The following is a 25,464-nucleotide window of genomic DNA, read 5'->3' as shown; positions in this document are numbered from 1 at the left end:
TTCGCTCTCCTCTCCTCCAGGACACAAAGAGACTTTTTGTTTTAGCCTTTCTTGCAGTTAAGTTGGAACCATGTGACTTGTTTCAGCTACAGGACTAAAAGCGGGAGCACAGGGTGTGGGGTGGGGGTCTCCCCACTCTCTCCCCCATTGCCCCAGGTCACGGTGCCATGGTGAAGGCCACATGTCAACAGGGCAGAACCATGAGCTGGAATCAATCTGAATCCCTGAGTCACCACTTAATAGTGACTTTGCACACATGAGAAAAAAACCTTTTATGGGTTAAATCACTGGAATTAGGTGTTAGTTTGCTACTACGGCTTAGCCCATTCCATCCTAACTAACATGAAAAGCCATCAGGACACAGAGGGAGATGAAGCTATTGGAAGGATGAGACCAAAACAGGACTGAAAGGAGCAAGTAGCCTAGAATGAGGCCTTGTGGCTCCCAAGATATAAGAGCCATGCACTGCAAGATGAGTTCATGAAGGAGAAAGAGGGGCAGCTGGTGATGTGAAGGACAACTGGGAAAATGGGGAATCAGAAAGGCCACCAGAGAAAAGTGTGCCTGACAGTGCCAAGTGCTGGTAAGAAGTCAGGGAGGTAGACCTCCTAATACTTGAGCATTCTTGATACATTTTTCTCTGGGAAGAGACAGGGAGGGAGGAGAGAGCAGGTTGCCCACAACAGTGCCCAGAGCTCACCGCCAACTCCTGAAGCATTAGTCCCTGTCTGCTGGCCTGGGGGGCACTGAATGAAGGGTGGGGGTCCTGGCAGGGGGTTGGTGACTCAGTCATTTCTGTTCCTGAGCGTCAGTCGACTTGTTGTCCAACAGGGTTGGAAGCGGGAAGGAGGTGTCTGCCCCTAGAGGTGCTAGGAGGACTCGTGAGACAGGGTGTGTGAAAGGTAGAGCCGTGAGCAGAACGTAGGGATGCTCACGGTGAACAACTGTACTAACACTCACTAACACTGCTGTTCCCTTTCCCCTCTTCTTACGTGTCCATCTTGTAGAGACATCGCCTTCCTTCCCTAGCTTCCTTGATTTCTTTTTTCACTTACTGATCTATGTAACAAGCACTCGTTGAGCCCTTTTAAAGGCTGAACCCAGGGCAAGAACATACAATGCCATTTTACAGATGAGAAAGTATAGAGAAATAGAGTCACACAGCCAACTATTCGGTGGCTGATGCAAAGATAAAACACTGCCTCATCTTTCCCTGAGGAAGTCTGAAAACACCAGCTGTGTGGAGTCTACTGTTTAAAGAGCATGCCTTAAGATTCTGAGGCTGTTCATTTCCTATCACAGCACCTGGGATTCCTGGATCATGAACAATGAAATCCTAGGGCAGCACCATTTGGTTCCATCACACTGCATCAAATTCTTTTCCCACTAATGTAGTTAGTTCCCGTGTAAGGTCAGGCTCAAATCTGATCCCACTCTCCTAGGACAGAGGCTTTACAAAGACATTTGGTCTCTATCTCCAATCCATGAACGTAGTGCCAATGCATTTTTTTGTTTGCTTCTTTGTTTATTTTACTAATGCTTCAGTGTGGCTAGGGAAATTGGAAAAAAAAAAAAAAAGGTTCTGATGCTCTTTGCATCACTATTTAGACTCAGCTCTACACTTACTGGCTGTCTCCTTGGGCAAGTCAGTTAACCTTGACTAGCCTCACCTCTCTAAACTATGAGATCAAGATGTTAATAGCTTATTTGTCATTCTCTTAAATCAAGGCTTCAGCATGGTCATGAATCACGATAAATCATAAAGGCCAGAGTCTGGCTCATACAGATATAATAAGTGATTATTATATCTCAGTAAATGTGTTAGCTTGCATTTTATAATGTCAGATTTCAAATGAATTGACCCACGGGGATCATTTGTACATCTTGATCAGGCAGCCTTAATTGACTCACTGAGAATCTAGTCCATTCCCTTCTATGAGGTGAAATACCTCATAATGAACTATTTGGGATAACAGAAACCCCTTGCCAAATAAATCTCAAAGGAGAAAAAAATCTTTGTCTGATTCTAACAACAGAGCTTACTTGTACTCTAGAATTTTCAGTCCTAAATGAGTAAATTAGGAGGAAAAAATGAAAATCTCACTTAGGTGCCTGTGGAAAGAGCCTCTCGTGCAGTTCTTAGGACTTGCAAGATGGGAAACAGAAATGGAAATATTTGAGACACTTAAGTGTTCCTTAATAGTCTCCATTCCAGCTTCCCACCCGTAGCCTCAGCTACCTCAGGGCAGAGTTCTGGCTAACCCAAGTTAATCAAATTGTGTTCTTGCTGCCTGAGTGGAGAAGAATTTCCTTAAAAGGATTTGAGAAGCTCAGTTTATAAGGGTAACATACTATGATCATCTTTCAGGGACAGAAGACTTTTGAACACCCCAGAACGTGGAAATTGCCAGTAAAAGATTCGGTGGAGAGGTTTGCAGGACCCCACATATTTTCTGGAGTGTAGTGGCTTTGAGGAGAACCCTACAGAGTCTCAGTTCATGTAGCATCTTCAGGAACCTGGGTGAGAAAACAAGATTAGGGAGGGGATGGGGCACTGGCATTGGTGGGAACCCAGAGTTATTTCTGGAACTGACCTCTGTGTTCTGGCAAAGGTCACTTGTGTGGGCAAGATGTAAAAGGCAAGCTCCTTGAGGTCAGAGATTTTTGTCTATTTGGTCCACTGCTGGTTCCTAAGTATACAAAACAGTACCTGGCACATAGTAGGCACTCAATAAATATTAGTGGAAAAGAATCATGGATACTCCCAGGCAGACAGACTAGCAACAGGTATCTTTCAAAAAATTGTCCTAGACACACACATCTCTTTGCCTGTGTGAGGCTGGCTTCATCAACAGGGACTTCCCTGAAGGTCCATTGGTCAAGATACTGCACTTCCAACGCAAGAAGCATGGGTTCCATCCCTTATTGGGGAACTAAGATCCCATATGCCATGGAGCACACCACCATCCACCCCCGAAAGCAAACAAACAAACAACAAAAATACCACACTGGACAGTACAGACATCCTGCCAATGGGTAACTACAGGGACAAAGGCAGGGAACTGGCTTCAAGCTTAAAGGGACAGAAGCACAGTGGTGCTGATGAGAAGCAGCAGGTGCAGCCCTATGAGTCTAGTCAGGTGGATGGCCTCCCATGTGACACTCGGTTCCTTTATTTTTACAAATCAACCAGGAATGTCCCCCATCTGATCCATTTCTGCCTTTTGGCCATCAGATGCAGCTTTGTGGATAATAAGTTTTCCTCTTTCCTGCTTATCAGATGGTATCATTTTATCTGCGGCTGCTGCAGTGTCTTTGGTTCCACAGGCCCCTGAGCGAATGTGTAAATGAACATAGTCTGCGCTCTATGAGATCATGCTTTCTCCTTCCCACAGCAAGTGGTGGAAGCACAGCGGGTAAGCCTGCAGGCTGGTTTGGAGCAGTGAGAACCTCTCACTATTCAGGTACAGGGAGAAGGGGGTAAGGAGAGATGGAAAGATCAGATTGAAAGTCTCAAAAGCAGCTCATCATATAATTGGATCAGCAGATGCAATCAAAGAAGGTACCATGCAGTTTAATGGCCCACAGAGAATAAAACCTCCACACAGATGTGAGATGATCAGAACATTGCAAGTTTCCCTCTTTCAGGGTTTAGCCTTTCGTATCAAAGTTCCAAAGGCCCTGCTTCTGTAGGTGGAGCCAGGATGCAGAGCTTGGGCAACAGGCTCCAAAATTCAGAGGACTGAGCCCCCAAAGAGGCCATGTGTTTCCATCTGGGACGACCTGAGATGACCCACTGGGAAAACCAATGACCCAGGAGGCTGGAGTCCTAGAATCTGGTCCCAACTTTGTTATTAACTCATGTGACCGACTCAGTAGACATGAGTTTGAGAAAACTCCAGAGGATGGTGAAGGACAGGGAAGCCTGGCATGCTGCAATCCAGGGGGTCACAAAGAGTCGGACATGACTGATAACTGAATGATATGTGACTTGTTCAGGGTGCTTCTCCTTCTGGGCTTCAATCTACCCATCTATAAAGTATGAGCAATGTAATCTCTCTCATTCTATAGCTTATATGTGAAGGTCATGTTTATGAGTGTGCTTTGCAGAGAGTAAAATGTAGGCAACTCATGTAAAGAGGCAATTAGTATTAATAGATGGTGATAAACCCACAAGCCTTCCCAAACATCAGCCTGAATTTAACCAAGCCTGCTCTATCCCAGGAATCAAGTACCTCGGGCTCTGTTCTTACAGTTCTCTATTCTCTGAAAATAGCTGCAAGGCACCAAAACATCTCTCTCCCGTGGATGAAGAAGAAATAGAGCTCCCTGGGCTGAGAAACAAGACACTGCCCAGGGCTCTGTGTGACTCACAGTCCAGCCGCCTCCATCTGTGTCCATGTCACAGTACACCTGCAGGGGCCGGCTGGCATCCCCATGCAGGTAGATGGTGTAGAGGCCACTGGCGACGTTGCTGTTCTGCTGAACTTGACTGCAGTCCGATGGGTGTGGAAAACGGGCACCAACTGGGAAGCAAGCAGAAGGACAGCGTTGTTGGGAGAAAGGCAAGGGAGGAGGGGAGTGGGGCTAGTCCCATATTTTAAGATCATTTATTTTGTTTAGAAATATAATATTTTGGAAACTCCTACTACTCTGCATCTTCCAACTCTTCACTCACGTCTTATTTTTCTCACTCACCTTGCTCGCATCAAAAACCCCCAAATGTACTAGTTGTGTGTGCTAAATTACTTCAGTGTCCAACTCTTTGCGATCCTATGCACTGCAAGCTGCCAGACGCCTCTGTCTGTGGGATTCCCCAGGCAAGAATACTGGAGTGGGTTGGCCATGCCCTCCTCCAGTAGGTCTTTCCAACCCAGAGATTGAACCCACGTCTCTTACATCTCCTGCGTTGGCAGGGGGGTTCTTTACCACTGGTGCCACCAAATAAGGTCAAGTTCACATCACTTCCTCCTCTGACCAAACCCCCCCTTCCCCTCCACCAGACAATACTCCACTTCACTCCCTTCCTTCATCTCTTTACCATGGGATGGATTTCTTCTGAATTCATAACCCCACTTCCATTTCCCCTTGTCTAGAGAAATCCAGAGCCCTGTCGCCACTCGCTCTTCCTTGGACACATTTTCTGGCTTGTCCCATGCTTGTCCTGCACTGCATTCTCGTTCAGAGTGCACGAGCTCACATTACCTGTGGAAAGGTTGGTAGATACACTCCTGCTCCGGCGATCATCCTTAAAGGCAACTAAGGAGACAGGGAGGGTGACACCCTGCTCAAGGCCTTGCAACTCAAACCTCTGGTCCCCTCTTCCAAGCTGCACCTCCTACCAAACAAAGACAGTAGACATTCACTCATCACCCGCAGCACCCTCAGTGTCAACAGCACTCCCTGGTGCTAATGAGAGAAGCTCCTTGGGAGGGTAGAGTTTTGTCTTTTTGAGGGCTCAGTAGTAACCCAGAATCCCAGTAGGTTCTAGCCACTTCTCTTTAGGGCTGTGCCATGGAGATTCAGCACTTCTGGGAGCTCTAGCTGGGAACCAGCACCTCACACTGCCACCAGGGGAGCACCCTCAAGGGGAGCACACAGGAGGTCTCCTGCCCTCCAGATACAAGCTGGGGCACCAACAACAGCCACTCCTGGCTGCAACAGGCTAGCAACACCAAGCTGAGAAAGCAATGGGCAAGGTGAAGCTGGCCACTGATATCTGAGGCAGGAAGATAACTGGGTTTTCAATAACCTTTCTCCCTAGGCTTATAGGAGCAGCTTTACCACTGAGATAATGAATAAATCAAGGTACCTTTCCTTTTTTCCTTCCCCCCTTTTTTCTTTCAAGGAAAGAGAACACTAACTTTCCACTGGGACAAGTCACAAAAATATGTTGGCTTTCTAATTCCAGGTGAGAGGTATAACTCTTGAAATAAGGTTAATCAAATTCATTAAATAAATATTTATTGAACACAAACCATGTGCTAAGTTCCTAACACTTTAGACACAAGGAGAGGCAAAGCAGACAAAAATTCCCTGTCCTCGTGGAGCTAACATTTACTGGGGAAGTAACATAGGACAGATGTGTGGCCAGCGGATACGTGACAGGCAGTTAGGAAGGAGCAGGCATGAAGCTAAGTCCCATAAAATGAGACCACATGTATACTGTTCAAAAATGACCATGTTTAGCATTCTCCCTTGCATACAGCAAGTGATCAGTAGGGATCAACACATTCATAAGCAGGTTGCCATGGGACCAGCTATTAAGCCGGTTGGCCCCAGTGAGTTGCTATACATGGAGACTGGGGCAGAAGAGAAAAGACGAGTGTCCAGTACCTTCACAGTGCCATCCGGGAACTGGTAGGTCAGAATATAGCCATCAATCTCGGCAGAGGGGGGTGTCCAGATCAATACCCCACCAGAGTGGGTTACAGCAGAAGGATGAAGGTTTTGGGGAGGGTCAATGTCTGTACATAAAACATCAAGTAATTATTATTACTAAGGTAATGAGAAGAGGTAATTTTTGAGATTTCCGCTTATATTCTCTCCCTACACATTCCCATTTTCTTCTTCCTATCAAGCAAGTAGCAGGCTCCATTCCTCTTTGCCATAAGGTTTTTAGGATCTATTTTTCTAAAAGTATAAACCCATGGAGGACAAGATAGTTAAGGGGTAAGTTTCAGAGGGAGTGAACCTGGGCTCCCACTTCCCCAGCAGATCTGCAGAGAGTGGTGGTGGTGGTGGTTTATTCACTCAGTCTGTCTGACTCTTGTAACCCCATAAACTGTAGCCCACCAGGCGCCTCTGTCCATAGGATGGGATTCTCCAGGCAAGAATACTGGAGTGGGTTGCCATTTCCTTCTCCAGGGGTTCTTCCTGACCCAGGGATCAAGCCCAGGTCTCCTGGACTGCAGGCAGATTCTTTACTGACTGATCCACCAGGGAAGCCACAGAGAGTGGTGAGTATGAGCAACCTCGATCAGCAAAGTCCTGGAGATGACAGGGCTCCCAAAGTGGCAAGGAAGGACTAAGACCCAATGCAGCATATATATGTATGTATGATGTGGTAAATGGCACTCTGAGTTTGGGCGTAGCAGAGGAAAACAGATCTGAAAGGCCCCTGCATACAGAAACCAGGGGCACTCAGTAAACACCTGCCCAGAAAGATGACTGAAAAACCGGATGGGACCCCATGCCTGGCCTTGGAAAATCACCTGAGACCTCACACTCAGCCCTGAGGAAGAGCGTGACTCTAAATTTACTGCGATTTCCAACTAGCAAACAGAATGGGAACGTATAATAGAAATTAAGTTGGTACAGCAATATAAACTTCTGTGTCTTAGGTAACTAAGTGTGCAGCCTTAGAAGCATACCCTGTACAAAATGGGGAAGCAGAGGAGATGCCTGCACAAAAGAGGAGAGAAAGGGAGACGGGATAACGGAGATGGTGGAAAAGCAGAGATGTCTTCTCATCCCCACGCGCTTCTCCACTCAAACACCAGAGGGAAAGCCCGGGTGTGTGCATGCACTTAGACCAGGAAGACTACGTCTCAGCAAAAATTCTAGTCAACGCCACAGTAATTGGTCAGACGGCTCACTTTTTTTTAAAGTAAACAAGATATGAATGGAAATTTCCATTTTACAAAATCATTATCATAGAGGGTGATTTTAATTTAGAAGTTTCCAAAAAAGATGTCTCCAGGCTATTTTCTACCCAGTAGCATTTCAGCTGAGAACTGAAATGCAGTATTTTAATAGAAATCAGGCAGCTGTTGTTTCGAATTAGGATGTTTTGACAAATTTTGAGTTTCTGTAATATCAGCGCGGTATGGCTTTCTAAAGCATAACATCTGGTCTGGGTTTTATTCCATCCATCACGCGGAAAAACTGAATTTCCTGGTTTCAAAATCAAAGGAAAACCTAAACTACGTAAATATCTTGAGCTGGCTTCTGCCACCCCTTTGACTGCCCACCCATCATCCCCAGGTTATGAACCTGAGATGTCTGTCTTAGTTATTTCTACATATTGTCTTTAAAAACGGGGAGGGGGCTTCTCTGGTGATTTGCTGGTTAAGACTCTGAGCTTTCACTACAGGGGGTGCAGGTTTGATCTCTGGTCAGGGAACTAAGATCTCACACACTGCACAGCGCAGGCAAAAAATTAAAAAATTAATGGGGAAAGTAAAACAAAGAGAAGATAAAGAAGAAAGAGAGAGAGAGAGAGGAACAGAGGAAGAGGAGCAAGGAAGACCGAGGGAGACTGGGGGTTGGGGGGAGATGGGGATGGAGGAAGGGAGGGAAGGGGAGAAGGAAGGAGGAAGATGCTGACCACCCCAAGAGAGAAGTCCTGGGTATCAGGGAGCCTTGGGCGTGAAAAAGAGTTTCTTTCTACACACCTTTGTTTAGTTCGGAAATTTTCACTATAAGCGTGTATTATTTTTTACTAAAAATGTCCGTTAACTGTAACTGATAAAAATAACGAATACATTCAAGGCACCTCTCATTCCAGGGGCCACGCATGGTAATACTGTGGCCTCACAGGGGATGGCCAGGCTGTGCCCAGACTGTCCAAACAGACCCGAGGACGTCAGTGTGGGCTGTGTGATCCTGTCAGGCCCCAGGGAGGCCTCATCACGCACACAAAATACAGGCAGTCCAGGCCCATTTGGTGGCCAACTGGAGAGGGACAGTGAGAGAAGGAAGATGCTCCACCACTGCCCCCAGTGTGGAGATGGAGGCAGAAAGGGCTTCTCGCCTCCCTCTTCCCCAAACTGGAATGGAGGCCCAGCCAGGTCCTCAGGTCAGGATGGAGAGGCTGGGCACTGGGCTGGGTGAAGACGGTGTGAGGGAGGCCCCCTTCCACACAGGCTTCCTTCACACCACTTCCTTCCTAAACTGTCTGTCAATGTATTACCTCAGAAGGGTAAAAAGGGAAGCACTCTGAAGAATGCCTTTGGGGCAACACTGTGTTCCCTGCTCCCCTCCTCAGACTAGATGCGGAGGAAGGCAATCTCCTGTTAGGTGTGAAGGGCTCCGTGGCCCCACCCCTCACAGTACCTGTCGGGGCCTTGGTGTCGGCCTTCCTGCTCTCCCGGTCCCCCTTCTGGGCCCACACGTGGACCGTGTACTCCACGCCCGGCCTCAGGCCCGTCAGGACGGTGCTGCTCTGCTCCTTCCCCACTGGAACCTCCCTGGTGTCTCCATCAGCAGAGGTGTAGCGCACCAGGTACCTGTCGATGACGGCCTGCACCGGGGCCCAGGAGACGGTGGCCGTGTTCTCCGTCACCTGCTTGGTCACCAGGTTCTGGGGGCTGTCAATTTCTTTTTAAAAAGGAAATGCTGAATTTTAGGGCCAAAGGAACACATCACCATTCATGATACTTTTATTAACAATACAATTCCACTGAAAACATTTTTCCAGGGGAAACAAACCCCTGGAAAAATGTTATATTAAAACTGAAAGGAATTTGATCTTCTCCAAGTTTATCGACCTTGGAAATTTTTTGTCCTTCTAGTTCCCATAAAAATAAAAATCTTCTGAGCAACAAGACAAGCAACCCAAATGGCAGCTGAAGGGACCTGTTTTGCTATCTCCATGGTATATAGCTATTTTGTTCCACAGAATTCGAGAGCTGAGAAGTTACATCTTTCAAACTTCTTCCCTTTCATAAAAGGGGAGGAGAAGGGAGATCTAGAGAACTGAAAAGACTTGTCCAAGATCCTGCTGTTTTCTTGCATTAAAACTTGGACTCTGGGGACTTCCCTGGTGGTCCAGTGGCTGAGACTCTGTGTTGCCAATTCAGGGGCATGGGTTCGATCCCTGTTCAGGAAGCTGGGATCCCACATGCTGTGTGGCATGGCCTAAAGATAAAGAAACAAAAAACACTAGACAAAAAACCTAGATACTTTTCCTCCTGAATTTTGAGCCCTTTCACCTTCTCAAGGCCTTTGCTCCCTTTCATCTGCCCTCTCTCACCTGTGCCATCAGTCTCTCCCCATCTCCCGTCATTCCCAGACAAACAAGCTCTAGGCTCTCCCGTCCCTCTGCTCCCCTTAACCGACAGACTTCTCAGGTGAACCCGCCTGTATATCCCACCTTCTGTTCACTCCTCAGCTCAGCGAAGTTTAGCATTTTCTACAGCACATCACTATAACTGCTAGTCTAGGTCACCAACAACCTCATTTTGCCAAATTCAATGGACACCTGTCATCCTCACCTTGCTGGACCTTTGAGCAGCATTTGGTAGAGCTGAGCCACTGTCTCAAAACACTCTCAGCCCTTGGCTTCCATGACTATACACTCCACTGGGTTTCTCTTAACTGCCTCCTCCTCTTTGATTTCCATCAGCAACCTGAAAATGTAGGGGAACCTGAGGTGCCCTCTCTTCCTCTCTGTCTATAGGTGATCTCAGCCATGTCCGCAGCTTTATTAACATTCTAATCATTTACTTAGGGTTGTGTCAGGTCTTAGTCATAGCCCGTGGGATCTTCGTTGAAGCACACAGGATCTTTTCTGGTGGCACATGAGCTTCTCTCCAGGTGTGGCACGTGGGCTTTCTAGTTGAGGTGCTCAGCATGTGAAATCTCAATTCCCTGACTGGGGATCGAACCTGCATCCCCTGCATTTGAAGATGGATTCTCAACCCTGGACTACCAGGGAAGTCCCTCCACAGCTTTAAACACCAGCTGGATGCTCACAGCTCCCCAGTGCCTATCAATTCTGAGCCCCTGTGTTTCTAGCAATTCTGAGTCCCTGACTTATATCTACAAGAGCATATCCACCGCAGCACCTAGCATGTACTAAACACTCAATAAATACTTGTAGAATCAATAAATAAGTCTCTCAATTAAGCAAGAAATCCCATGAATACCCCAAGCTTAAGCATTTAAAAGTCTTAATGTTCCTCCTCAAATGTTTATTGCTCAGAAGATGCCCCAATTGTCCATGTTGCTCAAGTCAGATATAGATGTCACACTTGGTTCCTCACCTTCTTCCTGCTCCACATCTCATCCATCAACAAACACCATCACTGATGCCTCCAAAATATGTGCCCTGGTGTCCTCTTTTCTCATCCCTATTGCAGCCACACTTGTCCATCTCTCTCTATCAACTCGACTAATCTTCCCCCTCTACTCCTGTCATCTCTCCCATTTATTCTCCTCACTGTGGCCTGAATGACCTTTTTTAAACGAATATTACCTCATTCCATTCTTCTCCTAATAGATATAGCATGCTCCCTCTTTGAGGTACTGGGTGGTCCTATATGACCTGACCTTTCCCCCTGCCCCCATCATCTCATGCCACTTTCTCTCCCGGCCTCTATGCTCCAGCAACACCAGCCTCCTTTCAAGTTCTTCAACCATCTTGTGCTGTTCCAAATCAGGGCCACACACTTGTTCTTCCCTCTGCCCAAGATGGCTAGTTTTCCCCAACCCCCTTCTGCCCTTCCTCTACAAGCACGCTGTCCAAGAGATCTCTCTGCAATGATGGGAATAGTGTAGAATATATATGTTAGTCACACGTGGCTACTGACCATTGGAAATGTAACTAGTGCAACTGAGGAAATCATTTTCAAATTCAGTTCAGTTCAGTTCAATTCCTCAGTTGTGTCCGACTCTTTGCGACCCCATGGACTGCAGCACGCCAGCCTTCCCTGTCCATCACCAACCCCTGGAGCTTGCTCAAACTCATGTCCATTGATTCAGTGATGCCATCCAACCATCTCATCCTCTGTCATCCCCTTCTCCTCCTGCCTTCAGTCTTCAGCATCAGGGTCTTTTCCAACGAGTCAGTTCTTCGCATCAGGTGGCCAAAGTATTGGAGATTCGGCTTCAGCATCAATCCTTCCAATGAATATTCAGGACTGACTTCCTTTAGGATTGACTGGTTTGATCTCTTTGCAGTCCAAGGGACTCTCAAGAGTCTTCTCCAACACCACAGTTCAAAAGCATCAATTCTTCAGCGCTCAGCTTTCTTTATGGTTCAACTCTCACATCCATACATGACTACTGGAGAAACCATAGCTTTGACTAGATGGACCTTTGTCAGTGAAGTAATGTCTCTGCTTTTGAATATGCTGTCTAAGTTGGTCATAGCTTTTCTTTCAAGAACAAAGTAATTTTTAAATTACTGTTAATTAATTAAAATTTAAATAGCCACATGTTGCTAGTGGCCACTGTATTGGATGGGACAGTATAACAGAACTGTAAGCTAGACACATGGCCATCAAGCTAAAGACTCCATTTCCCATTCCGCTTGTGGTGAGGGACACTGTGTCTTCGGTCTAGCCAGGGGAATGTGAGGAGTGACATGCGCAGAGCAGGCATCTCTTCCCTTTCCCACGCCCCTTTCCACTGGCTGGAGTGAGGATGGGTGATGACCATGTATTGGATTGGCCAAGAAGTTCATTTGGGCTTTTCTGGGAAAACTCCCTAGGAATGGCTGAGCAACAATATGGAAGGAGCCTGGGTCTCCTGAACCATGGAGCTATCAGATCAGCCTTGGCACCTTACGCTCTGACCATTTCGCAAGAGAGAAATAAATTTCTTTCTTGTTTAAGCCACTGTTATTTGGGTGTTTCTGTCAATGTGCATCTTTTTTTTAAATTTATTTTTATTTGGAGGATAATCGCTTCACAATGTTGTGTTGTTTTCTGCAGTACATCAACATGAATCAGCCATAGGTATACATATGTTCCCTCCCTCTTGAACCTCCCTTCCTCTTCCCATCCCATCCCACCCCTCTAGGTTGTCACAGAGTACCAGCTTGAGCTTCCTGTGTTATCTACTACTCCCCCATTTCATCCCTGCCCTGTTATTCTCTACACATATACCATGTTCATCCCCTTCACAAGACTTATAATTTATAGTTATAAATGCATTTGCTTGTTGACTATCTGTCTTTCCCACTGGACTTCAAGATAGTAGGAATCATGTTTATTTTGTTTACTGCTATATTCCAGGCCTGGCACTTAGAAAATGTTCATTAAAATTTAGCTGCATGTTGAAATGAACACTGAACTTCAACTGCCAAAAGTTACACTTGTTCCTTTAATCTAAACAACACCTATTAAGTAAAAAATAAAATCAAATAGCTTGCTACAAAACAGTACTTTAATGCAGTGGCTTTAAGAATTTTATATTGGCTCTATCTTATTCCCTATAATTTCCTATAGCTGAAGAAGCATCGTCATTAAAAACACAGGCTTCGGAAAACAGTTTTAAGACATTCATGGTATTACTCAGTACTGAGCCCATTATTACGCTTTGTTCTTTCTTTAGGTGACTGGAGTTTGTTGTTTTGTTTTGTTTTACTGTAAACTCCTAAAATGATCCACAGTCCCTGATGACATGGGCCACAAAAGCAGCAGTGACATAATTCAGCAGCAGTAGATCGGCCCAGAGTGAAAAACCCTAGTTTACTTTTCTTGTCCCTCCTGTTACCTGTCAGGGCCTTGGTGTCAGCCTTCCTGCTCTCCTGGTCCCCCTTCTGGGCCCACACGTGGACCGTGTACTCCACGCCCGGCCTCAGGCCCGTCAGGACGGTGCTGCTCTGCTCCTTCCCCACTGGAACCTCCCTGGTGTCTCCGTCAGCAGAGGTGTAGCGCACCAGGTACCTGTCGATGACGGCCTGCACCGGGTCCCAGGAGATGGTGGCCGTGTTCTCCGTCACCTGCTTGGTCACCAGGTTTTGGGGGCTGTCAATGTCTGAAAAGACAACAACAATCAATAAGCATTAGTAATAGGCCACAGAGTGGAGAAAATCACAGCCACCTTGCTGGGGGTGACACCCTTTCATGTTTCATGGGATTTCCATCCTGCATGCTCTAACTGCATCATGGACGTATGTCTTCTCTCCCCATAAAGACTTTGACTCCTCAAGGAGAACGTACAGTAGACCAAAGTCTGAGCATCTATACTATTACCTCTACCAAGACTTTAAGCAAGACAAATCTCTTTATTCATTCATTAAGCATATGTCAAATGCCCACTATATACAAGGAATGGGACTAGACAGTTTGCAGGGTTCAGTTGAAGAAGACATGGTCTCTGATCAGTGCAGTTCAGTTCAGTCGCTCAGTCATGTCTGACTCTGCGACCCCATGAACCACAGCACACCAGGCCTCCCTGTCTATCACCAATTCCTGGAGTTTACCCAAACCCATGTCCATTGAGTTGGTGATGCCATCCAACCATCTCATCCTCTGTCATCCCCTTCTCCTCCTGCCCTCAATCCTTCCCAGCATCAGTGTCTTTCCAAATGAGTCAGCTCTTAGCATCAGGTGGCCAAAGTATTGGTGTTTCAGCTTCAACATCAGTCCTTCCAATGAACACCCAGGACTGATCTTTAGTATGGACTGGTTGGATCTCCTTGCAGTCCAAGGGACTCTCAAGAGTCTTCTCCAACACCACAGTAGCTAAAAATTTTGTTTCTAGCATCATGGAAACAAAGACCTCTCAGTTTATACAAGATGATTCTACCAGCCAGATGCCAATATAAGCTCCCAGAGGAAGAGGGCTATATTCTACTCCCCTTGGGGTTCCCATTGCCTAGGAAGGAGTAGGGCCCATGGAAAATGCTCAATATATGTTGTTAAATGAATCAGCAAAATTAAAATCCAGTTTTAATATGCTTTAGCAGATCATAGATTAACTTGTAATGCTGGTTTGCTGGCTAAATCACGGTACAGAGATATAATCATACATCTCTTTCACAATAAGGTGAGAATATAACCTAGAAGTTACACCTGAAAATAACACAATATTATAAATCAACTATAGACAGTTCAGACATAAACCCATGCACATGTGTGTGTGTGCTAAGTCACTTCAGCCATGTCTGACTCTTTGTGACCCCATGGACTGTAGCCCGCCAGGCTCCTCTGTCCATGGGATCCTCCAGGCAAGAATACTGGAGTGGGTTGCCTTGCCATCCTCCAGGGGGTCTTCCTGACCCAGGGGTCAAACCTGCAGCTCCTGCATTGCAGGTGGATTCTTTACCACTGAGCCACCAGGGAAGCCAGAACATAACATAGAAATTATCCTTATCCTCAAATAACTCATTATAGTAACGCAAACCATATACAACTACTCACTTTGGTAGATGTAAAGTCTACTTTTTGAAGCTGAGTTTTGAACACATTACAGTTAATATTCATGGCATTTGATTTTCATTTTCTGTTTCCAAGCACAAACTCAACAGGAGAGCCTTAATACTGAAGAGTAGGCTCACACACTGGGAAGGAGCACTGGCAGGACCTGACCATCAGTCACAGCAGACCTGTAGCTTGGAGGCTGCCAGGTGTCCCTGACTTGTAAAGAAACCAGTTAAAGGGAAATGAGAGGTGGAATATGCAGTACATTATGATGGAACACCATCCTGCTCTTCCATAAATCATCAGCTCTGCCAGTTTTCAGTTCAGGAAACCAAAACTAGATGAGGCATAGCTTTAGCATGACAGGCCTTACATTACCAAAGAACAGTACTGTGTTACCTGTCGGGGCCTTGGTGTCGGCCTTCCTGCTCTCCCGGTCCCCCTTCTGGGCCCACACGTGGACCGTGTACTCCATGCCCGGCCTCAGGCCTGTGAGGACGGTGCTGGTCTGCTCCTTCCCCACCTCAACCTCCCTGGTGTCTCCATCAGCAGAGGTGTAGCGCACCAGGTACCTGTCGATGACGGCCTGCACCGGGGCCCAGGAAACAGTGGCCGTGTTCTCTGTCACCTGCTCAGTCACCAGGTTTTGGGGGCTGTCGATGTCTAAAAGGTGAAGTACACTATTAGCAAGCACCAGAGAGTGAGACCATGTTCCTTGGGGTGAGGCAGTCTCCACTCTTATGGTTTTCCTGTCTCCTATGTCTCCTATTTTTAGTTGTTTCATGGATGTAGGTCTTCTCACCACAGCTGGAGTCTTGGATCCTCAAGGAGGCGGCACGGGACAGCAGAATGGGCACCGGATCCAGAGTCAGAAGAGCTCCATTCCAATCCCAGCCCGGGAGGCAGAGTGGAGGACCACCAGGAGGAGCTGCGGGCTGCAGCCAGCAGACCTGGGCTCTAGGTCCAGCTCAATCATCAGCCAGCAGCGGCCCTGCACAACTCTGCCTCCCCTGGCTGGGTCTCCATCCCTCATTTGTAAAATGTGGGCCTTGCCAAATAGATTTTAAGGTACCATAATATTCCATGAATATTCCATGAATCATCAGCTAACTTTGTGACTTGTCGAAATCATTCACATCTCTGTATTTGAGGTTTCTCAACTGTAAAATGGGGATATTGATTCCTGCTCTACCCATCTCAATGAATTCCTCTGAGTACCAATGAAATGAAGAATATAATTCTCATTCATTGCTGGTAGGAATGTAAAATAGTGCCACTGCTCTGGAAACAATTTGGCAGCTCCTCAAACAGTTAAGCGCAGAGTTACCATATGACCCAGGAATTCCACTCTTAGGTATATAGCCAAAAGAATTGAAAACATATGCCCACACAAAAATTCATTCATAAATGCTCACAGCATCATTATTCACCATAGCCCCAAAGTGTAAACAACCCAAATGCTCATCAACTGACAAATGGATAAACAAAATGAATTAGATCCATGTAATGAAATATTATTCGGCAATAAAATGTATGGACACAAGCTACAACATGGATGAACCTTGAAAATATAATACTTAGTGAGTGAAGTCAGCCACAAAGGGCCACATATTCCATGAATCTATTCATATGAAATGTCCAGAATAAGGAACTCTCTACAGACAGGAAGTATGTAGCTTTCTAAGGCTGGAGGAAGCAGTGCTGGGGAACAACTGCTAACGTCTGGGGTTTGTTTTAGGAATGATGAAAAAATTCTGAATTAGACAGTGGTGATGGCTGCACAATTCTGCATATACTAAAAGCCACTGAATCACACACACTATAAAAAGGTGGACTTTATAGTATGTAAATTATAACTCAATAAGTCTGTTCTTAAAAAATGAAAAACAGAGATGAAAGAGCTTTAAAAATTATGAACCATTACTGTTTAAAAGTGCAACCTTAGGATCCTCAGAATGGAGTACAGAGTAATCAAAAGAGAATTTATCCACTAAGAAAGCAGTAAGACTTCCTTGTTCTGAAGAGACTGCAGCGCAAGTCATTTTCCTAAGGTACTTACCTCACAGATCCTAACATGTGGCTTCTTTGTTTCCTTTCAAGAAGAAATATTTAATGATTGATCACAAACTAAATATATAGTTGGAGAGACAGTAGATGGATAAAACCAATCACCATTTATCTTTGCAAGATCAAAGTATGAGGCCAAATGTGAGCCCCTTATTTTGATGTAATGTGTAAAAAGGAAGTGAGGGATGGTGTGTGGTTTGGCAGAAGTCTACTCTCCTGCTCTTCCAGAAATCATCAATTCTGCCACTGTCAGTTCAGGAACACAAAACTTGACCAGCCATTGACTTTAGCATGTCAGGGCTTCCATTTCTAAAGAGCAATGCTCCCTTACCTGTTGGGACCTTGGTGTCGGCCTTCCTGCTCTCCTGGTCCCCCTTCTGGGCCCACACATGGACCGTGTACTCCACGCCCGGCCTCAGGCCCGTCAGGACGGTGCTGCTCTGCTCCTTCCCCACCGGAACCTCCCTGGTGTCTCCGTCAGCAGAGGTGTAGCGCACCAGGTACCTGTCGATGACGGCCTGCACTGGGTCCCAGGAGACAGTGGCCGTGTTCTCTGTCACCTGCTCGGTCACCAGGTTTTTGGGGCTGTCAATGTCTGAAAGGAAGATGCTGATCAATAAACACTATTCACAGAGCGAGATCTTGTGGCCACGTTGCTTGGGGTGGGGTGGTTTCCTGTTCTCATAATTTTCCCATCTCATATGTCAGGGTTCAGTCGTTTCGCAGACATAGACCTCTTTATACATCCAGACGTGAGCATTTTCAAGGAGGAAGCACAGAACAGCGGAATGAGTAGTAGACCCGGAGTCAGGAGAGCCGTGGCCCTGGACAACCCAGCTGTCTCTGGCTGGGCCTCAGTTTCTTAATCTGTAAATCTTGCCTTCAGGTTGGATGGACTCAGGTACCTTTGAGCCCTACTGGTCCATGCATGCATCTAATCTCATAAGTTATTAACTTGCTTTGTGACCCTGGGCAAGTCACTTCACTTCTCTGCATCTGTAAAACGGGGGTGTTCAATAGTTATTGTACATCTCTCCAGGGTAGCTCTGAAAACCAAGACAAACAAATGTCATGTAGAAAGGGGTCTTGACTATAATATGGTTATCAGTGTTTATGGGAAAAAAAGGCATAGGGAGATAATGAGTACATATTCTGTAGAGTTGGGTAGCATAGGACTTAATAACATGCCCTTTATAACAGTTTCTGGCACAGAGTGCATGTCCAGTGACCACAAGCTATTTTAAATGATGCAGTTTGTCGATATTTTACAAATGCACAAGATTATATTTCTCCATACTGCACATAGATAATGTATTCAAAAATGTATTCACCAAGAGAATAACAGCACTTCTCTGTTCCAAATACGGGCATACCTAGTTTTATTGTGCTTCTCTTTATTGTGCATCATAGATATTACACTTTTCACAAATCAAAAGTCTATGGCAATCCTGCACACAGCAAGTTATTGGCACCATTTTGCATTTGCCAACAGCATTTGCTCACTCTATGTCTTTGTGGCACATTTTGGTAATGCTCATAATATTTCAAACTTTTTCATTCTTATTATATTGGTTTTGGTGATCTGGGATAAGTGATCTTCAATGGTACTCAGTTTGCTGAAGGCTCACATAATGATGAGCATTTTTAGCAAAAAAGTATTTTTAATTAAGTATATACATTTTTTAGGCATTATGCTATTGTACATTTCATAGACTATAGCACAGTGTAAATGTAACTTTTATATGCACTGGCAAACAAAAAATTCATGTGAGTTTCTTTATTATGATGTTCACTTTATTGCAGTAATGTGGAAACAAGCACAATATTTTAGAGATATGCCTATAGTTGATTGCAAAAGCCATTACCCAAGGTCTTATCATAGACTTACAATCATATGTTCAAGTGAGACCATTCTTATCTTAGCTTAGGCCTGACCCCAAGAAAATCAGTATATACATTCCAACCTGAGGGTCCAAAGCCAAGGTGGGTGCAACAGTTTTGTGGCCTTTGATTGATCAATCAACTAGACTATGAATGAGGTTGGAGAGCACAAAGAGGTGGGACTTAAAGAGTGGATTTCTTTGAAAAGAGTTACACGGAGAGTCCCATGGGTGAGGGCCAAGCCTCGAGTAAGCAGTTGCAATAGGATCCCTTACCGACCTGCACAGGTGTACTCTAGAGCAAAAGTTCTCAACCAGGGGTGACCTCGGTTCAGTGTGGCAGAGGGAGGCTCCTGGCCCCAAATGGGTGGAGGTCAGTGGTGCTGCTAAACATGCTACAGTGCACAAGACAGACCCTGCAACAAAGAATTATCAACAGTGCCCAGGTTGAGAAAACATGACCAGGGCTTAGGGAACACCATGGGCTGGTGTCTGACCTGTGCAAAAAATATCTGAGATGTGAAAAAACTGCTGGTTGCCTTGCCGCAGAGAAAGCAGACGCTGCAGCATTGGGGGGGAAAAAAAAACATATATCTGGCTGCATGGACAAAGGGTGCATGTGTGTTCCACGTGGACCAGATGTGGACCAAGGCAAGGATAGCCCACCTGGGGTTACTTTAGGAGCTATTGAAGGGAATCACTCAGAGGGGTGAAGAGACCCCACCAGAAGGGCAGTGGTGGGCACCCCCAGATGTGTGAGCAGAGGAAGAGAAGTGGGTGACCAGTAAGAGAGGTACAGGTGCCCACAGGTCACTTTCACCCACCAGTGAAAGCTGAGGGAAGAGGACAGATGAGCTGTCTCTGAAGAACCCAAGGAAGTGTTCCATGAAGGAAAAGTTGGTTTTAATCCTTGTTAGGCACCATTGGCAGACTTAAGCCAGCTGTGACTGTTACTATCAAGTGAGATCTCTCACCTCTCCTCCTGCTGACCCCTTAACTCCCACACACTAAACATTAATGGGTCAGAAAGTCTAGCTAGCACTCTGGAAGAACAGTGCTTGAAGAACAGAGGAGAAATATAAGAGAAGCCGAGCACGACCCCTTCCGTGGCAGGCAGTCCACCCACAAATGGCCCAAGCTGATGAAGAAGAGCAGGTTTAACTTTCAATAAAGTATGTACAATTACTTGGATGTAGATATCTTAATTATCAAGATGAAACATATTGGGGGCTTAAAGTGACTTAGACATTTGCTTACTTTGAACCAATAAAACACCATCATTTCTACAAAAATGTTCATCCAAAGGGCAGAAACAAAAATAAGCACTGTGGAAAGGCTTTAAACTGGTGAGGAAGGAAGAAATTTGGTTTTGGATCAGCCCATCCCTCTGGATGATCATTACTTGTGTGTTCTTTATATTTATTCCTTATGAAGGGGAAGGCTTTAGCTGTAAACAACAAAGCAGGTGCACTGAGAACAAAGGACCGTGAGCAGGAACGTCAGTGTTGAAAGCCTAAACTTTGGTCTTTAACCAAACAGGACGAGCTACACATTCTAAGAGAAGGCATGCCATGGAAGAAAGGGATACACAATTTCCTATGCGAGGATACCAGTCTGCTCGTCCTTAAGCCTCTCTTTCTGTTAAGGTGAGAGAAGGAAAACCGACCTAGACAGACCATGAGCTTAGCAGTGATACAGTGACAATACGTGCTCCATTACCTGTCGGGGCCTTGGTGTCGGCCTTCCTGCTCTCCCGGTCCCCCTTCTGGGCCCACACGTGGACCGTGTACTCCACGCCTGGCCTCAGGCCCGTCAGGATGGTGCTGCTCTGCTCCTTCCCCACCGGAACCTCCCTGGTGTCTCCATCAGTAGAGGTGTAGCGCACCAGGTACCTGTCGATGACGGCCTGCACCGGGTCCCAGGAGACGGTGGCCGTGTTCTCTGTCACCTGCTCGGTCACCAGGTTTTGGGGGCTGTCGATTTCTTTAAGAAAACATTTGGGAAAGACTAAGCCTTGAAGCAACAAGATACCCATCACCCCATCACAGAGATTTTTTATCTCCTAGAGCCCTCTTAGCACAAGACAATGGCTTTCCCATCCCAGATTCCCTGGTGGGAGTCAAGGGAGAAAGTAACCCCTTGTTCTCCACATCAAAGGACTGCTCGTTATAAACCTGACATACTTCCTTAGCTTCCGACTCCCTAAAATGTGGGAGGAACACTGTCTTCTTAGCAATATTATGGCACATCAAAACAATCCATTAAGTATCTGGCATGATTTTGGGGTATCTAATTTACCATTCTATCAGGGGCTACTTCCCAAGCAATCATTCCAGAAGTACTATCATAATCATTGCAATGACCAGATCCTATCAGTATCTTGACTGAGTCTGCTAAAAACACAGCCACCGCACAGCTTTCCTTCTGTCTTCTAGTTGGCTGAGTGGCTCCATGAGTAGCTGTCACTGTCAGGAAGGGCAGCACAATGAGATCACCACTAGGACTCACTGTCTCCTTTGAGCTTTCAGTCTCTTCTTTGCAAAGTCTCTCAACTCAAGACACATCTTTTGTTACCATGCACACTCAAATCCACACCCTCAAACTTCAATCCCCATTGACCATCTTTCTCTTATTACCTGTCGGGGCCTTGGTGTCAGCCTTCCTGCTCTCCCGGTTCCCCTTCTCAGCCCACACATGGACCGTGTACTCCACGCCTGGCCTCAGGCCCGTTAGGACGGTGCTGCTCTGCTCCTTCCCCACTGGAACCTCCCTGGTGTCTCCATCAGCAGAGGTGTAGCGCACCAGGTACCTGTCGATGACGGCCTGCACTGGGTCCCAGGAGACAGTGGCCGTGTTCTCCGTCACCTGATGGGTCACTAGGTTCTGGGGGCTGTCAATTTCTTTAAGAGATGAAAAAGTGTACCATTTGCCAACTGACTAATTTGTGAAAGGCCAGCACACAAACAACCAAAATGACGACCTCAACAAATTTCAGAGTGTGTTATATGCCAATAGTTGGGATAACTTAAGGGTTTAATTAAGTAAGTGATCTGAAGATTCCAAGAATGAGCCATTTGCATTTAATGAAAAGTAAGGTTTGCAGACAAAGCCTATATTGAGTCTCAAGTCTATAAACTTTTCTCTACAAGTTGCCTTTGGATAAAAAGAATTCATCTTCATAAACACATTTGTCCATTACCCTGGATTTACATAGTGTACTCTTTTAGTTCCTGACTCCTTATACTGGAAAGCAGTTGCTGCTAAGTCACTTCAGTCGTGTCCGACTCTGTGCGACCCCATAGATGGCAGCCCACCAGGCTCCCCCGTCCCTGGGATTCTCCAGGCAAGAACACTGGAGTGGGTTGCCATTTCCTTCTCCAATGCATGAAAGTAAAAAGTGAAAGCGAAGTCACTCAGTCATGTCCGACCCTTAGCATGGAAAGCAGTTACACTTCAATAAATCTTTGCATCAGATCTAATATTTTCTTTTGAAAGAAAAATATCCAATAAGTAGAAGCTGTCAGTTCTTTCCATATAAAACATTTTGTCTGAGGCCAGAGAGCTGGGAGACTTTCAAAATGAATTTATTTGATGTCTAGGTGGATAAAAATAATCCTACTTGTCTGAGTTTCTGTGCAGTTAAACTGAGTTGAAACCTGGGTTCCACTATTTCCTGGTTGCCAACTTAGAACAAACTGTACAACTTAAACCTTGGTCTCCTTGTCTCTACAAAGAAGGAAATATCAGTACCTACCTCTGTTTATGATAAATGGTAAATGAGATATTGCATAGTAAATCTTAAATATGAGCTCTTTGCTATTACAAGTGTGACTTAAGGTATGAAATATCACTTTCTCCTCAAAATGTAAACCCTTTAAAAAGTCAAAAATCTAAGAAATCAGGTATAATGATTAGCATGCCTCTAGCATGATTAGCATCTCCTGTTTCAAAAACCACCTCCTTGAAAGGCTAAGCTTTCTGTGACAACAGCTTTATTTCAGACCTGTACACCATAACTTGCCAGGGTGGCCAGGCCAGCTCGGTGGGATACACAGACAAGGGAGAACATGCCAGAAGGAGCACAGGTGCTCAGAATGTACCACCGACAGCTGACATGAAAGGACAATTTATCCTGGGATTCGGAGCTGCCTTCTCTGTCCCAGCCTCATCTTTCCACACTCCACTCCTCTCACAGACCTACCCACCATAAACACCGCTGAAGACAACATTACCAAGATAAGCTGATGTTAAGCCACGACAGAAAACCAGCCTGTCATATTCCCACACCTTTGCTGTTCAGTCGCTCAGTCGCGTCCGGCTCTTTGCAACCCCAGGGATTGCAGCACGCCAGGCCTCCCCGTCCTTCTCTGCATGTGCTGCTCCCACTGCTAACAGCCACCCATCCTTCTAGACTCTTCAGGTGTCCCCTCCGCCTGTGGGCTGCCGTGAGCCCTCTCACCCCTACCTTTTTTCAGATTCCCGTTGTTCCAGGGTTATGTTAATACAACATAAGTCACTGCACTTTATCTTTCTCACTTGTCTTCTTTACCCAGAGGACTGTGAACAAGGTATGAGCACAAACCATGTCTTTTACCTCTGTATCCCCAGAGCCCGGCTCCGTGCCTGACACCCCCGGCAGTACCACACCAGTAGCTCCTCTAATCTGTGGTACTTATTCACACCGCCCTCACCTGCGAGCAAGGAAACCTCTTCTTTATTACAGCTTTCACTGTCTTAAAAAGGTTGACCCAGGGACTTCCCTGGTGGTCCAGTGGTTAAGAATCCACCTGCCAATGCAGGAGACATGGGTTCAGTCCTTGGTCCAGGAAGACCCCACATGCTACAGGGAGACAAAGCCTGTGCACCACAACTACTTGAGCCCACGAGCCTAGAGCCTGTGCTCCTGAACCAGGCAGGTCACCTCAACGAAAAGCCCACACATCACGACTAGAGTGGCCCCACTAGCTCCCCCCGCCACAACTAGAGAAAACCCGTGCACAGCAACAAAGATCCAGCATTGTCAAAAATAAGTAATACATAAATAAATGTTTTCTTGAAAGGTTGACCCACATGTTCTATTCACAACACCCGAAATCCTGGTAAATGGTAGGCCACGTGTAATATAACCCGGGATCTGGTAATCTATGGTCAGTCCATCGGCCAAATCTGACCCACTGCCTAATGACATAAATCAAGTGTTTTTAGAACACAGTCATGCCCGTTCATTTACATACTGTCTATGGCTGTTTTCTCATTTCAGTGGCAGAGTGGAGTAGACCACCAGAAACTGTGTGGTCCCCAAAGCTGAAAATATTTACTCTCTGGCCTTCTGTAGAAGGTTTTCTGACCCTGACTTTAAACAAATCTAGATCTCACCACCCTTACTGCCAACTGCTTCTTCCCCTGGAGGAGACAAAGACCACGTGGCCTCAGCTATGGACCATGAAATGCTTCCAGGTCAAATGCAGATTAACGTGCACTGAATGTTTGTGTCTTTTCAAAATGTATATGTAGAAGATCTAACCCCTCATTTGATGGTATTTGGAGGAGGGACCCTTAGGAGGGAATGAGTTTTAGATGAGACCATAAGGATGGGGCTCTCATGGTGGGATTAATGTCTCTCTGAGAAAAAGGAGACCAGAACCTCCCCCTCTCCAGCATGTAAACATGAAGGAAGCATCTGTAAGTCGAGAAGAGGGCCCTCACTGATAAATGAATCAACTGGCACCCAGATCATGGGAATTTCCAGGCTCCAAAACTGCAGGAAATAAGGTTCTGTTGTTTAAGCCAACCAACCCATGGTGTTTTGCTATAGCAGCCCAAGCAGACTAAGACACATTTCAAGAAATAAGCACGACTATGATTTATGTAGCACTCTCTGTGTCAGGTAGGGGCTTCCCTTGTAGCTCAGTTGGTAAAGAATCTGCCTGCAATGCAAGAGACCTGGGTTCAATTCCTGGGTCAGAAGAAGGAAATGGCAACCCATTCCATTTTCTTGCCTGGAGAATCCCATGGACAGAGGAGGCTGGAGGGCTACAGTCCATGCGGTCCCAGAGTTGGATACAACTTAGCAACTAAACCACCACCACCTCTATGTCAGGTACTTACATGGATTAATTCATGTAATCCTCACACTAACCCAGTGATGTAGACAGCCACATGTCCCATTTACTAGACAAGAATCTGAGGAACAGAAGTGGAATAAGTTGCCCCAAATCTCTCGGCTAGTAAATGGTAGAGCTGAGATTAAAACTTGGACAGTCAAGCTTCTGAAACCGGATTCCTAACTGATTATCAGCTTCTCTGAGCATCTTGACACTAAGAGACTGTCCAAAACAGAAGTCTATCAATAGGATAGACTAGGATTCCCGTCACGTGTGTGGGACGCCACTGGACTCCAGGATCAGCCTTCTCTGAATTCA

The 25,464-nt window shown here is 45.9% G+C and overlaps 1 protein-coding gene across 1 annotated transcript in view; it reads right to left on the bottom strand.

Annotated features, from left to right (window-relative positions):
• Positions 1 to 25,464, bottom strand: part of TNN (tenascin N) — a 59,695-nt gene that overhangs the window by 13,080 nt on the left and 21,151 nt on the right. The window contains exons 7-14 of the mRNA XM_042229129.2: positions 20,762 to 21,025; positions 17,494 to 17,757; positions 15,495 to 15,758; positions 13,444 to 13,707; positions 9,058 to 9,321; positions 6,337 to 6,467; positions 5,206 to 5,338; positions 4,375 to 4,526 (exon numbers count right to left, since the gene is read on the bottom strand). Of these exons, the coding sequence (XP_042085063.1) occupies positions 4,375 to 4,526; positions 5,206 to 5,338; positions 6,337 to 6,467; positions 9,058 to 9,321; positions 13,444 to 13,707; positions 15,495 to 15,758; positions 17,494 to 17,757; positions 20,762 to 21,025 (1,736 nt within the window). The remainder of the gene's footprint in view (positions 1 to 4,374; positions 4,527 to 5,205; positions 5,339 to 6,336; positions 6,468 to 9,057; positions 9,322 to 13,443; positions 13,708 to 15,494; positions 15,759 to 17,493; positions 17,758 to 20,761; positions 21,026 to 25,464) is intronic.

This window comes from Ovis aries, chromosome 12 (assembly GCF_016772045.2).
Source record: "Ovis aries strain OAR_USU_Benz2616 breed Rambouillet chromosome 12, ARS-UI_Ramb_v3.0, whole genome shotgun sequence".
Classification (NCBI taxonomy): Eukaryota; Metazoa; Chordata; class Mammalia; order Artiodactyla; family Bovidae; genus Ovis; species Ovis aries.
Note: the sequence above shows the minus strand (reverse complement) of the source record. Positions and strands in the feature narration are given on the sequence as shown.